Genomic DNA, 16,279 nt, shown 5'->3' on the forward strand with positions numbered 1-16,279 from the left:
TTGTTTTGATTTGCATTTCTCTGATGACTAAGGATGTCTTTCAGCCATTTTAGATTCCTCTGTTGAGAAGTCTCTGTTTAGGTCTGTACTTCATTTTTTTTATTGGATTATGTGATCTTTTGGTGTCCAATTTCTTGAGTTCTTTGTATATTTTGGAGATCAGACCTCTTTCTCATGTGGGGTTAGTGAAGATCTTTTTCCATTCTGTAGGCTATCATTTTGTCTTGTTGACCATGTCCTTTGCTTTACAGAAGCTTTTCAGTTTCAGGAGGTCCCATTATTAAATATTTCTCTCAGTGTCTGTGCTGCTGGGGTTCTGTTTAGGAAGTGGTTCCCTGTGCCAATGCATTCAAGTGTACTTCCCACTTTCTCTTCTATAAGGTTTAGTGTGGCTGATTTATGTTGAGGCCTTTGAACCATTTGGACTTGAGTTTTGTGCATGGTGATAGATATGGGTCTATTTTCATTTTTCTACATGTTGATATCCAGTTATGCCAGCACCACTTGTTAAATATGCTTTCTTTTTTCCTTCTTTATCAAAGACCAGGTGTTTGAAGATGTGTGGATTGATATCTGGGTCTTCTATTCGGTTCCATTGGTCCTCCTGTCTGTTCTTATGCCAGTATCAGGCTGTTTTCAGTACTGTAGCTCTGTAGTAGAATTTGAAGTCAGGGATTGTGATGCCTCCAGAAATTCTTTTATTGCACAGGATTGTTTTGACTACCCTGGGTTTTTTGCTTTTCCAAATGAAGTTGAGTACTTCAAGGTCTTTGAAGAATTTTGCTGGGATTTTGATGGGCATTGCGTTGAATCTGTAGATTGCTTTCAGTAAGATTGCCATTTTTACTATGTTAATTCTACCTACCCAAGAGCATGGGAGATCTTTCCATTTTCTGGTGTCTTCAATTTCTTTCTTCAAAGATTTAAAGTTCTTGTCATATAAGTCTTCCACTTGTTTGGTTAGAGTTATTCCGAGATATTTTATGCTATTTGTGGCTATTGTGAAGAGTGTTGATTCTCTGATTTCTTCTCCAGCCCTTTTATCGTCTGTGTACAGGAGGGCTACTGGTTCAGTCCCACTCCGGTTCCAGTGGAGGTCGCAGACTCTGAGTCAGGTCGTTGGCTCAATCCTAGTCTGCCAGTGTCCCAGGACTGGGTTGGCTCCCAGGACTGGATTGCTCCTAGCTTCTGCTCTGGGTGGAGCTTGTACTTTACATCTAAGGTCATAAATGATGATTTATAATTTATGTTCAGCAATTCTACTCGATTGCTCTATTGCAAGAATCTAGACATCCTGATTTGAAAATTTGTGAACAAGCCAGGAGGTGGCGATGCAGACCTTTAATCTCAGCACTCAGGAGTCTGAGGCAGGCAGATCTCTAAGTTGGAGGCCAGCCTGGTCTACAGAGTGAGTTCCAGGACAGCTGGGATAGACCCTGTCGAGAGAGAGAGAGAGAGAGAGAGAGAGAGAGAGAGAGAGAGAGAGAGAGAGAGAGAGAGAGAGAGAGAGAGAGAGAGAGAGAGAGAGAGAGAGAGAGAGAGAGAGATCTTCCAACCACAGATACTCTTTCTCTCCGCCTCCCCCTCTGTCTGTGTGCACTAGCATGTGTGTGCCACAGTGCCTATGTGAAGGTCAGAACAGCACTGGTGTTGTCTCACCTCCCACCTTTGAGACAGTGTCTCGTGCTGCTCACTGCTGTCTACACCAGGCCAGCTAGCTCCCCAAGCTGCCTGTGAGTCCCATGTCTTTGCCCCTTATGCCCTGACAGGGCCACGCTGGGACTACAGATGCAGGTGAACTCTGCTGTGTTGGATTTTTATGTGGGTTCTAAGGATCTCAACTCAAGTTGTTAAGCTGGTGCAGCAAGCACTTTACTCATCAAACCATCTCCTCATCCCAAATATATTTTACTACACACACACACACACACGCACACGCACACACACACCCCACATGTATATACACATCATTTGTTTGCTTGGTCTTTTTTGAGCTCAGACTCACCTCAAACCCTCAATCTTCCTGCCCCACAGCCCCCTGCCCAGCCTGAGTTGCTGGGGCTGCATCACAGATACTCTAATTAAACAGAAGTACCAGGGGCTGGAGAGGTGGCTCAGAGGTTAAGAGCACTGGTTCCTCTTCCAGAGGTCCTGAGGGAGGGACAGGCTGCCCTGAGGCAGACATGGTGCCCATCTCCATCTGTTGATCTCCTGAGGTAACAGCACACATCATCATGCCTATTTCAAGTCCTAAGAAAGCTGGAAAGTGCACACTCGGGCTTTGGTTATAAAGCCCCAAGGGGATCAATAGCTGGGCACTTGCTACGCCACTTCAGTAAATCCTTCCTCCCTCCAGGTGGAAAGTTCTGAATTGGAGCACCAGGGTTCAATGTTCGTTTTTGGTTTAGGGCTTTGGCCAAAGTTCCTCATTTTGCAGAGAGGATACTAACTAAGGTCCTGTAGATCAGGCTGGTCTCTAAGCTACCTCATATTGTGTAGAACGGTGGTTTTTCAGCCTGTGCCTTGTCTGGAGGAACTCCGTTTGAGGGTGGAGGATGACTGCACCCGGGTGGACTTGTGACCAGCAGTGGACGTTCAGTACCGTCCACCAGCACAGACTGATAAATGGTTTATTCCCAGTGGACAAAGGGCACCACTCTGTAAATGTATCAGGGTGAATTGGGGCTATAGGAGCATAAGAGAGCCATGTCCAAGGATTCATGGGAAAAGAGCCGCTTCCTCATCTGGGCCACCTCAGGAGGAAGATGCCTAATACTCTCATGGTGAAGGATCCCACTGACCTGTCATCAGGTCACCTCATGTGCATGTCAATCAAGTGACCAGTAGGCAGAGAACTCCTGGTTGTCCCAAGGACGTCAGCACCTCTGAGTCCCAGCCTACTCAATTGTTATGTGTTTTATTCATCTGTCTGGACCCGCTGTCCACCACCCTCTTGTTTGGTCCCGCCCTTTCACCTGCATAGCCAGATTCAACTCCATAGCTCCTCTCAAACCTGTAACTGGGCCTTAAGAGACCCATCGTTCCTTCTCTCGCTGGCTGCTGTTTCACAAGGACCAGGGCCTAGTATAGCTTCGTTTCCATTTATTTCCAAATTTATTTAAAGTCTGTTTTATTTATCCAATTTTTGTGCACGGGTGGGTATGTTCCTACTGTGTGAAGGTCAAAGAATAACTTTCCCTAGTCAATTTCTTTATCCACCTGTGGTACCTGAGAGATCAAACTCAGGTTACCAGGTCTAGCCTTGGGCACCTTTACCTGCTCATCCAGCTCTCTGGCTCCCGTTTTTTATTCTGAGACAGAGATTTACCAGGATGACCTTGAACTTTCCATGTAGCCCAGGCTGGCCCCCAGTTCCCAACCCTCCTGTCTTAGACTACCCTGCGACTGTAATTGCAGATTGTGATTCAGGAGGCAGAGACAGACAGATCTGTGTGGGCAGGTTGGAGGCCAGCCTGGTCTACATAGTGAGGTCCAGGCCAGCCAGAGCTCCGTAGTGCGACCCTGTCTCAAAATAAGAAAACAAAACAAACAAACAAAACCCCAGCTACCAGGGCTGGGGAAATGCTTCAGCCTGTAAAACACTTTTCTCCCCTCCCATGAGGACTAAAATTAGGGTCCCAGGTGCCCACACAAAGCCCAGAAGGCATAGAGGTTTGTCTGTAACCCTAACTCTCAGGAGGTGAAGTAGAGGACCTTGGGAGCAAGGTAAACACAGAGAAATCCAGGAAGATATATAACCTCCACACACATTTTTTTAAAGGGTGTTGTCTGTTTCTTGCATCCGCAAGGTGGTTTTACTGACATTCCCTTTGATGGTGTGTTCATACCTACTTCTCCACATCCCCATTGGCCACAGCCGTGATGTTTTTTCCGGCATTGTGGGCTAGAGGATGTAATTGCAGCTTTATCTGTAGAAACCCAGAAGAGAGAAGTTCCTCTTTTATTTTCATTGCACAAAACCAAATGTGGCCCAACCTATGCTGCATCTTGCAAGAAAGCTTGCTTAGTCCAAGTTGGTTGTGTAAAAGACCCAGGCCCTTCTGCCCGGGGCTTCCTTGGTTCAACCATGAAATCGATGGTCATGCTTCCTTTCCCTCCTTTTCTTTTTCCTGGGAAAGGGTCTCATATAGCCCAGCTGGCCAGAGACTTGATCTGCAGCCAACAATGACCTTGAACATCTAATCCGCCTGCTTCCACCTCCCCAGTGCTGGGATAATAGGCACATACTTCCGTGCCCAGTTTTCTGCAGCACAGGGGATCGAATCCAGGGCTTCATTCATGCTAGACAGGCAAGACGGGCAAGGCTACCCACTGAGGTGCATCCCTGCCCCCGTGGTCTTCCTTTCTGCCTGCAGAGTGGTGAGATAATAACAATAAGTGAAGTAGTTCTTTCTCTGCTTCCTGGCACCTCTGCTCTTCCTCCACAGCGGCACTGGTCAAACCATACGAGCTATGGGGACTCAGACAGCTGCAGTTCTGTAGCAGAGATGAGGTTTGAAAGCCCGGCTCTCCGTGGAAGAGTCCCAGGGTGCTGTTTTGGTTGTTCTGCTTTTGGTTCTTATTCAAAAAGTGCTTTTCAGTTTTAAGCCCCACACTCCTGGAGGACTTTGTAACTCCACTCCCAACAGACCCGGCACCCCTTCTAAAAACTCTGAGGACACGCATATGGGGCACATACATACAGGAAAAATACTCACATAAAGCAAATAAATTTAAAACTTTAAATTAATATATAAAGCCAAGCATGGTGGTGCATAACTATAATCCCAGCACTTGGCAGCTGGAGGTAGAAGGATCAGGTGTTCAGTTCAAAGTCATTCTCAGCTACATAAGAATAAAAAAAGAGAAAAAAAATCTAACAAAGGAAAGCATGGGATAAAATCTGGGGGTGTTCAGTGAGGTCTACTGGATTGGAGGTGCCAGGCCATAGAGGATGCCTGATCTCCAAAGACTGGAGTCACAGAAAGTCGTGACACTCTGTAGATACTAGGAATCAAACCCAGGACTTCTGATAGAACAGCCAGCGGTTTCAACCCCTAAGCTCTCTCTCCAGCCTCAAGCAGTTGTCATATGAGGAGCAGCTGGGTGCACCCGAAGACTCCATTCTCCGTCCTGTCTCAGGCAGTCATACAGCGCTGGATCCTCTGTGGTCTTAAAGCACCTTGGAGACCTTTGAGGTGGCCTTGCCCTGTGGCCCCACAGGCCAGCTGTTTGTCTAAGGGACAGTGACAGCATATCTTTCTATTTGTCAGGCAAGGAACCAAGAGTGTGACCTTCAGTTGCTTAACCAAAGTCCGTTTTCCCAGCTCGCAAGCCCTTGTCCAGTCTGAATGTGCCAAACAGAGCCAGAAGTACAAATACATTGATGTAGCCCTTTGCAAAATCCCATCTGGTGTAGTCTGCAAAGGCCAGCAGTGGGCCTTTTCAAGTGTAACTAGGGAGCACTTGGGAAAGTCAGCTCTGAGTTTGCAGATGGGAGCATCCAGGTAGGGCCAGAGTTCACAGGGCTTGTGGGGGCTCCCTGCACAGGGAGCTTTGCCTGATTACACACCAGCCGCACTTGGTCTCTGGGTTAATGTTGCCCTCTGGCTTGAGCAAACCTCCATTCAAACTGGTGAGCTCCCAGGCGAGAGGCTGGAAAAGGGGCCTGCTGATGATCCTTCAGGCCTGTTTAGCTCTGAAATTGCCAAACAAGCCCCTGGATATTCCTCTGGCTCTGTGCCACCCTGTGAATCCTAAGGGCTCCTGGTTATCAGCCCATCCCTGCCCGCAACACCAGAGCCCACACTCGGGTGGGATGTGTTGGGTCTCTCACCCTTAGAGCATGTCTTTGTCCTGTGTGCTGGGGTTTTACAGCTATGCACCACATAATTCCTGGCTCCTGGCTAAAGCACATCTTTTTCATTCAGCCATGCTCCCTTAAAAAAAGGGGAGGGGGGTTGCCTCAAACTGTCTAGGTAGTCAAGGATGGTCGTCAGTTCGTGAATTCCTGATCCCCGTGTCTCCACCTCTCGAGTGCTGATATTTCTGGCCTGTGCCACTTACTCTTCCCTTCTTTACTACATATGGCAGATCCCTTTCCATGTCCTTTGAAAACAAGGGCTTTAATCTTCAGATACTTAAAGAACAAAATTAAATTATATTTTTGAAAACATTTTGTTGGCATTAATACAAATGAAGGAGGAAGAAATACGATTGGACAGTGAGGCAGATCCTCTACAGTGTGGACCAGAGAACAACCTGGAACCCTGGCGGCTGGAGACTGCAAGGTGCCATGGACATGGGCACGAGCCAGCAAACTAAGCCAGGAGTGGTTTTAATCCACTGGCTGGCTTTTGCTGAAGACAAGCTGTTCCACAGAAATAAGAGGCAACCATGAGGGGGGTCCGGCCTTGCCCTTGCCTGACTTGATTCCCAGTTGGGCATCAGTGCAAAACCCCCCACAAAAATGCAGGATTGGTACCCATTGTCAGGCAACTTTTGTTCCTGGACCCTGCTGGGAGAGCCTCAGGCTGGAAGCCAAGCTCTGTGAGGACACAGTGCTTCTGATCTAGGCCTAGGGGTCATGGCCCCTCTCTGAAAGGACAGCTTTGAGATGAAGCCAGTCTCTCTCTCTGGGCTCTGTGGTCTCTCTGGGCTCTGCTTGCTTTGTCTAACTTACCTCCTGGTTTCTACAGACACCCCAACTACTCCTCAAATAAAAAAAAATAAAAAAAGTAAAAGCTTGTCTCCAAAGCCGGGATAGGGTGGCTTAGGGCAGAAGCAGGTACCTTCTCCTCTTCCCTGCTGGCTTTACTTTAATTTTTAAACAAGGCCTTGTTATGTAGCCCTGACTGACCTGGAATTTCCCCCCAGCTTGAATTAGAAATTTCTGAGCAACATCCTGGGGGAAACATCTGGAATAAGATGTCGGATCATGAATTTGAAGGCTCCGTTAAGTGTACAATTTGAAGCTGGATATTTGGTTCATACCATAACCCTAGCGCTCTAGTGTGGTAGGGTGAAGCAGGAGAATTGTCTAGAATTTCAGACCAGTCTGTAAGACTTGAACTTAAAAACAAAATATTTTAAGTCTAAACTCACTACTCAGGCCTCCAGAGACAGAGCCCATTTCCAGGATCTGAGCTTCAAGGTTCACACCTGGTTACACTGGAAGTCCCCTTCTGGGGGTGGGGTGCTGAGCCAGTGGTTTGGCTCTCTCTCTTTCCAAGAGCACCTCTGCCCTCACCCTATCCCAGCTTTGGAGACAGGGGGGAAGAGAGGGAGAGAAGGGAGGGAGGGAGGAAGGAAGGAAGGACAGACTGCAGACTGGTGGGTCACTCAGCTTATGCTTTGAGAGTTACTTGGTAGTTCTCCAGAGGCAGGAAGATGCCCTGTTTGGTCTGTGCCTAAAAGAGTTGGGAGAGGTTGTTCTTGGTGGTCAGGTTGTAGCCCAGCTACTCCCTGTGTCCAGTTTGATGACAGCTTCTCCTGGGGTCCAGAAGCTGCTGTGACATCCTGGGCCAGCTGCTGGTGATGATTCTGGTGCCAGTGAGAACATGGACCAAAAAGAATGCTCTGGATCCACTTGACCCCTCCAAGGCTGGACGCTTCATCTTCTCTTTCTCATGCTGGCAGCTTTGCTGTCTCCACGAGTCTTCTGACAGAATGTAGATAAGTGTTCAGAGCACAGCTCAGAGAGTGCAATGTGGCTTCTCAAGCTCTGGAGTCAGCAAGTCCCAAAGCAGGCAAACTCCCCACAACAATCGGCACCGAGATGGAATGCGGTTGTCGGGGCCCAGCATGCTGAGCTTTCTCGGTCTCGTCCTCCAGCTCTTGGGTCCTACCATCTCCTTAGAGCGATTGCCACCTTCCTGGTCATCTTTCCCAATGTGACCAGCCCACCTTCCACACCCTGGGAAAGTACAGGGATTCCTCCTCTAATGCCAGGGGCACAGCACTGCTGAGGTGTGCAGATGTTGGGAAAAACAGGAGTGGGGAAGTGTGACAGCACAGCATGTCCTTGCAGTAGACACTTTCGGGCACCATACGCCGTAGATCTCGGAACCTGTCCCCACGTGCCCTGAAAGAATGAACAACGTCCTGATACAGCCCGCTCCAGAACGTATCATCTGGAGAAGGGATGATGCTGGCTTCTGGTTCAGAGCAAGCTGCCTTCTCCCTGCCATGTGACTGGAAGGCAAGGCAAGTCCCTCTGTTTCCTTATCTGAAAATGATGGGCAGAGAGAAAGGAGGACTGAACTGAGCCACTCTAGAGCAGACCGTCAGGACAGATGGGCTTTGTCTTTGCCGAGTTGTGTACAGGTGGGCCAGGGGTGTCCTCTGTGGGGTATGTGACACTTGCTCAGAGCTGGCACGGAGTAGGTCTGGCGGAGGTCACGGTTCCAGGATCTCAGAGAGCAACCTCACGATTCACAGTCAGAGAAGTGCGATGACTGTATGGACTGTGTGTACTCGGTGGTGACCGTGGACATTGAGATGAGAAAAAAAGCAATGAATTTGGGCAGCCCCCCAGCCCCCACTCCACCCCATGCAACTAGTTCCCACTAAAGAAGGGTCTTCTCTGTCAACTAACAGGAAGGACAGTCTGCTTTGTTGTTGTTGTGTTTTGGTTTTGTCTTGTTTTTAGAAGGGATTCCCCTCAGATGGCACGGAAGGAAAGTTCCTGTGAATGAAAAGAAGAAAAAAAAATGCGGCCTCCATAAGGGGATCTTGGGCCCTAAGACAGCCAACCGCTGGGCAGCTTGCTTGCTGGTCTCTCTTGGAAATCCAAGCCTGTGACACCCTTAGAACGTTCCTGCCTGGCCTGGCCACAGCCTGTTCAGCTAAGCACCCGTCCAGGGAGTGATCAACGCCTCCCGGGAGTCCGGAGGAGTAGGCCGCCTCTCCTCCGGGGCAGACGTGAGAGCCAGAGCCGGCCCTGCTGAGCCAACAGGCGGCCGGAGCCATACGAGGCGCATTAAGTATTAATAATTTCCAGTTGTTTGCTCGTCCCCCCCCCCCCCCCAGGCCTCTGCAGGCTGGGACTCGGCTCTGGCTCTGGGCTGCCAGATCTAGAGATATTAGCACCTCCCGGGGTCCGAGGGACAGGGCAAGGATCCCCGCGCACCCCAGAGACAGGGTGGGGGGCTGGACGGAGGCCGGCAGCCTTGTCAGCGGGAGACGCGGTTGCCGGTAGGGGGGGTGCGGAGGGGGCGTCGCGGGAAGATCGGGGCGCGGAGACTCTGGGCGGCGCGCGGCGGGAGTGCAGCGGCCCCTGGTGCACGGCCTCTTGGCGGTCCCCACGGCTGGGCCGGCCCCCGGGGCGGGGCGGAAGGCGGGACCTCGAGCGAGCGCGGCTGCCGGCGACACCCGGACAACGCGCCGGTGGCGGGGCAAGGAGGGCGGCCCGGAGGGCAGCAGCCCTGGCCCGCGTGTGCGGCCCTCTCTCGCACTCCAACACCGAGCTGGCTGTGCCCCGGCCACGCCAAACGCGCAGCCATGGTGGGCCGGCTGAGCCTGCAGGATGTCCCCGAGCTCGTGGACACGAAGAAGAAGGGCGACGGCGTCCTGGACAGCCCGGACTCGGGGCTGCCCCCAAGCCCTAGCCCCAGCCACTGGGGGCTCGCGGCGGGCGGCGGTGGGGAACGCGCTCCGGTCCCGGGGACGCTGGAGCCCGACGCGGCGGCGACCCCAGCCATCCCGGTGAGTTGCCTCGTGCACAGACTTCTCCCCGTGCTGGCCCACCCCGGAGCCCGCCTCAGGACTCCCCAGCGCTCGCAGTCGGTTGTCGGTGCAGTCACCCGCCCGTCGAGACGGCGTGGCTATAGCCGGGAGCCGGGGCGGGAGCGCAGCGAGAGAGCCTGGCCAGCTGGAGCCAGTGGCTGGAAAATTGTCATCGCCTGGGAGGCGCGGGAGCCCCGGGAGAGGCGAGCCGCGGTCTCCTCCCTTCGAGGTGGTGGCCCCCGGGGCTGCCAAGCTGCGGCTCGACCACATTCCTGCCGGGGCGGGCTGGGTGGGGCTCCCGGGACACGGACAGGGAACCCGGCCCTCCCCACCCGGGGGCCTACGCCCCGAGGCTTAGCTCCCTAGGCGGCCTCCCTCTGCCGGGACCTGGGAGAGGGGTGTGTTCTGGGCTCGCGGCACAAGGCCGGCCAACCTTTGGGAGACCTGAGGAGTCACGCTACGAGCCTTCGGTGTGCTGTCGGGGCCCCTGTCCTGAATACCTAACTCAGCCAGAGTTCTGATCTCAATGATATCGGAGTCCTCTAGGTGGCCAGGGCTTTGAAAGTTTTAATCCTTTTACTTTCAACTTTTTGTAAGAAAAACTCCAAGTCTCTTTTGCCCCTGGATCTGTCTGTTCAGGTGGTGGTTTGCAGGCGAGTCTCAGGAGAGGCCACATCCTGCCTACAGTTGAAACTCAATGTGTATATGACTTAGGGATGGCTGTTGACTGGACTTCCCGTGGGGTAGCCAGTGGTAGTGTTATTTTTAAGGACCACGGTGGGACTTTGGTGGTGTGGGCCCTCTTGACCTATTGACCCTGTCTCAGCAAGCATCAGCACCTCATACTTCATTCCAAGGTGAAGTTTGCTTCAGCTTGGGCCTTTTGGCCTTTCAGCTTCATCTTACCTGCTCTGACCACAGACCAGACACTCACGGCTGTTTCGGATGTCCCTTCTTCTACCTGACCTGAACCTTGACCCTCACCTTTCCCATCCAAGTCCTGGTGGCCTTTCCATGCTCAGCTATGTCACCTCCTTTGAGAGCTTTCTCAGACGTGTTCCAGAGCCTATGGCTTGGTATCCATCCTTCTGGTCTCCGTTACTGCTAAGCCACCTCATCTCCCTCCCACACCTAGATACCCAGGGAGTGTCTGTCTGGTGGGCAGGAATGAGAAAGGGGGAAAGGGAAGCCAAATGGACCCCGAATGAAAGTTGTCTTGAGAGTGTAGGAGAACAAACTGGGGTGACCACATGACTCTGGCAGCCAGAGAGTGGAGCAGGACCCACTGTTTCTGCTCTCACTGTGCCCCCACATCTCATTACTGACCTTGGCTTGAACTGTATCTGTTCCCCCAACCCCGAGTCACCAAGCTCCATCCTAGCCCTGGAGCAGTACCCCAGGACACTCCGCCAGTCCTTTTGGCTTTTGGGTCTTGTCCTGGTAACACAATAAAGATCTCAGCCAACCTTTTAGAAACATTTGCCTTCTTTGTCCTGGGGGTGGGTCCGTCTGCCACCTCCACACCCTGGCACAGATGTAGCTCTTGCTCTTAAATTAAGCAAAGAAAATGACAGATCTCAGAAAGCCAGAGAGCACAAAGGGCTGTGGAGGGCCCTCTGCGCTGTGTTTATCTCTGCACACAAGCACAGAGGGCCGATTCTAGCAAACTGGGTGACCAGAGACTGACTGTCACCTGAGCTTCCCTGACGGATTCAAAGACTGTGCTCTGCCCCGGAGCTTTCTGGCTAGTGGAAGCCGACGTGGAACAAAAACATCCCTGAGTCCACTGCCACAGAGTTGTAGGAACCTCTGTCATGGATGGCTGCTGCCCTGTCAACCCCAGAAGCAGAGGAGGTAGGGAAACAGGAGTGGGTTTTTACCTAAAAAAAAAAAAAAAAATCCGGAAGCTTTCTTCCTTGCAGAAGTCATGGCCTTTCTCTAACTATTGCTGAGACAATAAGGGGGGGGCACTCTGCATAATTGAGGGGTCTGAAGAGCTTTTTACCGCAGGGCTCTTGTGGTACAGCAGCCTCTGACTCTGGCCTCAGGCCTGATGTGGAGTTCATCCTTCCCGTCAGCTTGCTCTTCTGCACAAGCCTTCCCCAGTGTGCAGCGAGAGACAGGACCGGGGACAACTCCACTGAGCTCCACTGAGCACAGAGCACACGCAGGACGGACCTCGCCTAATGTGCTCATGAGTGCAAGGCCCACCCCTGAAACGTGGAGCGGCAGGGTTGATCTGGGCTTTGAACCCCGACCGTTCTGCCTTGTCTAGTGCACTTCCCATGCCAGTGGCTAGGCCTGTCCTTTGTAGGGCCAGGCTGTGGTCCCCGTGTGACCCCTCCCTGGAGGCTCAGAGGCTCAGCCTTCTGTGGAGTGTGTTTTGGCCGATCAGTCGTAGATCTAACCACTCTCTCCTCTCTCCCCGAAGAACCCAGCACCTCTGACCCACTCGCTGGCTGCCGGCTGCTCACCACGGCTCTGTCCCTTGTCCTTCGGCGAAGGAGTTGAGTTTGATCCCTTACCGCCGAAGGAAATAAAGTGAGTGAACTGACCCTGATATTATTTTTCTTAAAATGTTTCTAAATTCCAGGTCTGATGGTTATTGTCTTAAAAAGTTAATTATGAAAATGTCCCGAAGACTGTCAGTAGTTTGACTTGTTTTCTTGCATGATGTCTAGTTAAATATGTAGATACACCATTTATTTATGCAGATAGTTAGTTAGTTTCCAGACGGGACTTTGCTATGTCGAGTCAGCTGGCTTGGCATTCATTATGTAGGCCAGGTTATCATCCAAGCTTCGGATGATATTTCTGTCTCAGCTTCCTGAGTGTCAGGATTACAGGTGTGCAACACTATTTCTACTAGATACTTGATAAAGGTGAGATTTTGAGATGAAGTTCTACCACATGCTTTATGCATTTCATACACCATGCCTTCGGGTGCCAAGGATTTTGTTGAACATCACTTCTTTCCTGAAGCCACTCATCCCCCTCTGTCCCACCTGCAAGGTGCTATGACCCTGTCTCATGTTAGCCACTGGACAGGTCCTCTGGGAATGATCTCACCCGGGATGATTGGGGGGCAAAGAGTCCTGGAGAGGTTCCAGCAAAGGGCTGTCTTTTTAGCGAAAGGAATTTTACTTTTGGCAACTGGGGTTTTGTAGCTGAAGTTTCAGCTGCCTGAACACAAAGGGGCCTTTGATATGGAACAGAGGGAGGTTCATCCATTTAGAGGTGAGCAGGTTAGCCTTTTATTCCCTGGGAGCTTGTGTTTCTGACAAAACTGGGACGTGACTTCGTGACACTGGCTCCCATCAGCGTCTCGTGACTTCAGGGAGAAGAGACAAAATGCTGGGTCTCACCCACGTGATGCTCGTGGAGATGCTAACATCTGTGAAGCTGTAGTATTAATGTAGCCAAGTTGTCACTGTGATGCTTCTAGAACACACCAGCCCCCAGCCGTGAAGTGTGTGTACACCTACAGTCCCAGCCAGCACTCAGGAGGCAGAGGCGGGAGCAGGAAATTCTAGGCTAGGCTGGCCTACTTAGCAAGACCTTGTCCCAAAACAACAACAACAACAACAATAATAGTAGTAGTAGTAATAGTAGTGGTGGTGGTGGTAGAGGAGGAAGTGGAGGTGATGGTGGTGGTAGTGGTGGTAGTGATGGTGGGTGGTAGTGGTGATGGTGGTGGTAGTGGTGATGGTGGTGGTAGTGGTGGTGGTAGTGGTGGTAGTGGTGGTGGAGGTGGTGGTGGTGGTAGAGGTGGTGGAGGTGGTAGTCGTGGTAGAAAAGCAACTGAGGGATGTAAATGGCGAGTTCGTTTGTCGCCATCAGGGATGCACTTGGCTTTCATTGACAGGGTCAGGTCCCTGGTCTCCCAGAGTTGGGAGGTTTCCAAACCATAGTTGAGGCCATGGCATAGCACTTGGCAGTTCTAGAATTCTTCTCATTCAAGAGCTGGCTGCTCATGGAGCAGATGGAGAAGCTCTTTACCCCAGAGAGCAGCTGACTCCACTTTATTCCATGACTCAGCTCTGCCCAACAACAGAGCCGATCAGAGCAGGTCCTCAGGTAATGTCACCACAAGACGTCTTAGTTCATATCATAAAAGGAAGTCAAGGCAAGAACCCAGAGGCAGGAACAATGGAGGAGCACTGCTTACTGGCTCACTCCTCCGAGTTTGCTCAGCTTGCTTTCTTACACACCCTGGGACCACCTACCCAGGGATGGCGCTGCCCACAGTGGGCTGCACTCATCCACATCAACCACCAGTCGCGAAAATGTCACACCGACTTGCCCTCAGGCTAAACTTCTGGCGGCATTTTCTCAATCGAGGTTCCTTCTTCTCAGATGACTCTAACTTGTATCAAGTCATCACATGCCAGCATGCACTTGGGCATAATAAGAAGGTGCTATGTCACTGGGTGATATAATCCGTGGGACCACTGTCGTATATGTGGCCAGTCAATGACCAAACCCAAAATGGCTATGTGCTGTGAGTGACTTAATTACCCCGGCAGCACTTGGCTGCATGTAGACCCTTTGTCATAAGAGAGGATTCGAGGCGTAGGCAAGTTAAGTCGTTAGGCTGAGGGCTTCTAGCTTATGTAAATGGGAATGGAATTCAGGGCTGTGGCCTGCTGTGGGAAATGGTAAACTTCAGAAGCCTATGTGCTGCATTTAGGTCCCAGCTCAGGCCTGGGCGCTTAGCTCAGGGGTAGAGTTCTTGCTTAGCACTCAAGGCTATGGTTTGTACCCCCAGCCCTGCAAATGCATCAGTCAGTCCGTCTGTCCATCCATCCATTCAACCACACATCCACCCACTCAGGTCCTTCATTCACGGACACTGAGACCTTCATCTCTTCATCTCTCTTTCCTCTTCCAGGATGCTTGGGAAGATCCATTTAGGTCCTGAGATAGAAGTAGCTGGAGTAACATGCCTCCCATAAAACACTCCCATAGACTCTTGCTACTTCTCCCTGATGCACCTCAGGAGAGATGAGCCATCACACTTGGGACCCCATGCTCCTAGCTCAGGACAGCTTCATGCTGGCTTGTGTCTCCCTACAGGTATACTTCCTCGGTCAAGTACGACTCTGAGAGACACTTCATTGACGATGTGCAGATGCCCCTGGGCCTGGTGGTGGCTTCCTGCAGCCAGACAGTCACCTGTATCCCCAATTGCACTTGGCGAAACTATAAGGCCGAGGTGCGCTTCGAGCCCCGCCACAAGGCCACACGCTTCCTCAGCACCACCATTGTCTACCCCAAGTACCCCAAGACCGTCTACACCACCACTCTGGATTACAACTGCCACAAGAAGCTGAGGAGGTTTCTGTCCAGCGTGGAGCTCGAGGCCACAGAGTTCCTGGGTAGTGACAGTCTCTCGGATGAATGCTGACTCAAGCTAGCTACTCGGGGTTGGGCCAGCTGTTCACACACTGCCCTGGCCCCCAGACCATCCTGGACAAGCTGGGTGACACTTTGCTCTTGCATGTCACCCTAGCCCCAGGGGAGTCCAACCTGGAGATACCTCTAAGCCTAGCCAGGGGAAGGAGAAAAAAAAATCACTGCATCTTAAAATAATAGAGGAACTTGGCTTCGTTTAAAATTTTTCGGATAGTTTCTTTTAAAGGAGCAGGTATATATATGTTCTGGTTGGTTGATGCAGTTTCCCCAAAGTCTCTGTTTGGGGGAAAACAAAGATAGGCAGAACAAAAGGATGACGCCATCAGGACGGGCTGAGGTGAGCTTGTCCTCCATTTTCTGATGAAGAAAGTGGGACTGTCTCTGGAGTAGAAAGAGTGAATTCTAAGAAATTTCAGCCATGCATATCTTCATCGCTGAACAAAAGGAAAGGGAGCTGCCTCTGGGGGCTGAGATGCACAGATGTGCCCAACCTGGGGAGACTCCCGTGCTGGACCAGTTTTTTGTTTCCACTTCCTTTTTTCCCCCCTGCTAATCCAAATTCTTAGTATTATCAAAATCTTTTTCATGATATTAGAGGAGAAAAACAAAAACCACAAAAGGAGATGCCTGTGAAACATAAGCTCTCTGCCCGTTCCGCCATCGTTGGATTGGGTAAACAGCTAGCCCGGTCTGGGGCACTACCCGTCTGGTTCTCAAAGGTTGGTTCCAGGCGCGGGCTCTGGGGCAGCCCTAGCATGCTTGGCATCTGGTTAACATCTCCCTAGACTTGTGTAATTCTGCTCATAGGTATTTTGGGGTTTTGAAATACTTTCCTTTTTTTTTCACAAGGCAAAAATGCAGCAGAGGGCTCTTTTTGAGAGAAACAGCCTTTTGAAAGAATGCTTTGGAAAAAAACGCATGTTGGAAGTGCATGAAAAGGGACCCCGCTGTGGGCCGCCATGCCTAAGAGCAGCTGCAGTAGAAGGAGGCAGACTCGGATGTGACTGCTTTTTTTAACCCAAAAAAGCAAGCAATATTGCTTACCATCCAGAGGAAGCTAAGATGAATTCAGGAATGGGAAAGTGACACTTCAAACAACAGCCTTGCCTCTGTGGCCATGGGGGACATTTCTTCTGTA

The 16,279-nt window shown here is 51.1% G+C and overlaps 1 protein-coding gene across 1 annotated transcript; it reads left to right on the top strand.

Moving 5' to 3' along the window:
* Positions 1 to 9,353: 9,353 nt before the first annotated feature.
* Rflnb (refilin B) lies at positions 9,354 to 15,963 on the top strand. Its single transcript, XM_005349527.2, has 3 exons — positions 9,354 to 9,705; positions 12,158 to 12,267; positions 14,803 to 15,963. The coding sequence occupies exons 1-3, from the start codon at positions 9,502 to 9,504 to the stop codon at positions 15,131 to 15,133; spliced, it is 645 nt and encodes a 214-aa protein (XP_005349584.1). The 5' UTR covers positions 9,354 to 9,501; the 3' UTR covers positions 15,134 to 15,963.
* The last annotated feature ends 316 nt before the right edge of the window (positions 15,964 to 16,279 follow it).

Source organism: Microtus ochrogaster, chromosome 7 (assembly GCF_000317375.1).
Source record: "Microtus ochrogaster isolate Prairie Vole_2 chromosome 7, MicOch1.0, whole genome shotgun sequence".
Taxonomy (NCBI): Eukaryota; Metazoa; Chordata; class Mammalia; order Rodentia; family Cricetidae; genus Microtus; species Microtus ochrogaster.

What these genes read in the sequence shown, in the direction of transcription:
- Rflnb (XM_005349527.2), top strand. Translation starts at nt 9,502, where the DNA reads ATGGTGGGCCGGCTGAGCCTGCAGGATGTCCCCGAGCTCGTGGACACG. An exon ending in CGGCGACCCCAGCCATCCCG is followed by an intron (nt 9,706 to 12,157) that starts GTGAGTTGCCTC and finishes CTCTCCCCGAAG; the next exon opens with AACCCAGCACCTCTGACCCA. An exon ending in TTACCGCCGAAGGAAATAAA is followed by an intron (nt 12,268 to 14,802) that starts GTGAGTGAACTG and finishes GTCTCCCTACAG; the next exon opens with GTATACTTCCTCGGTCAAGT.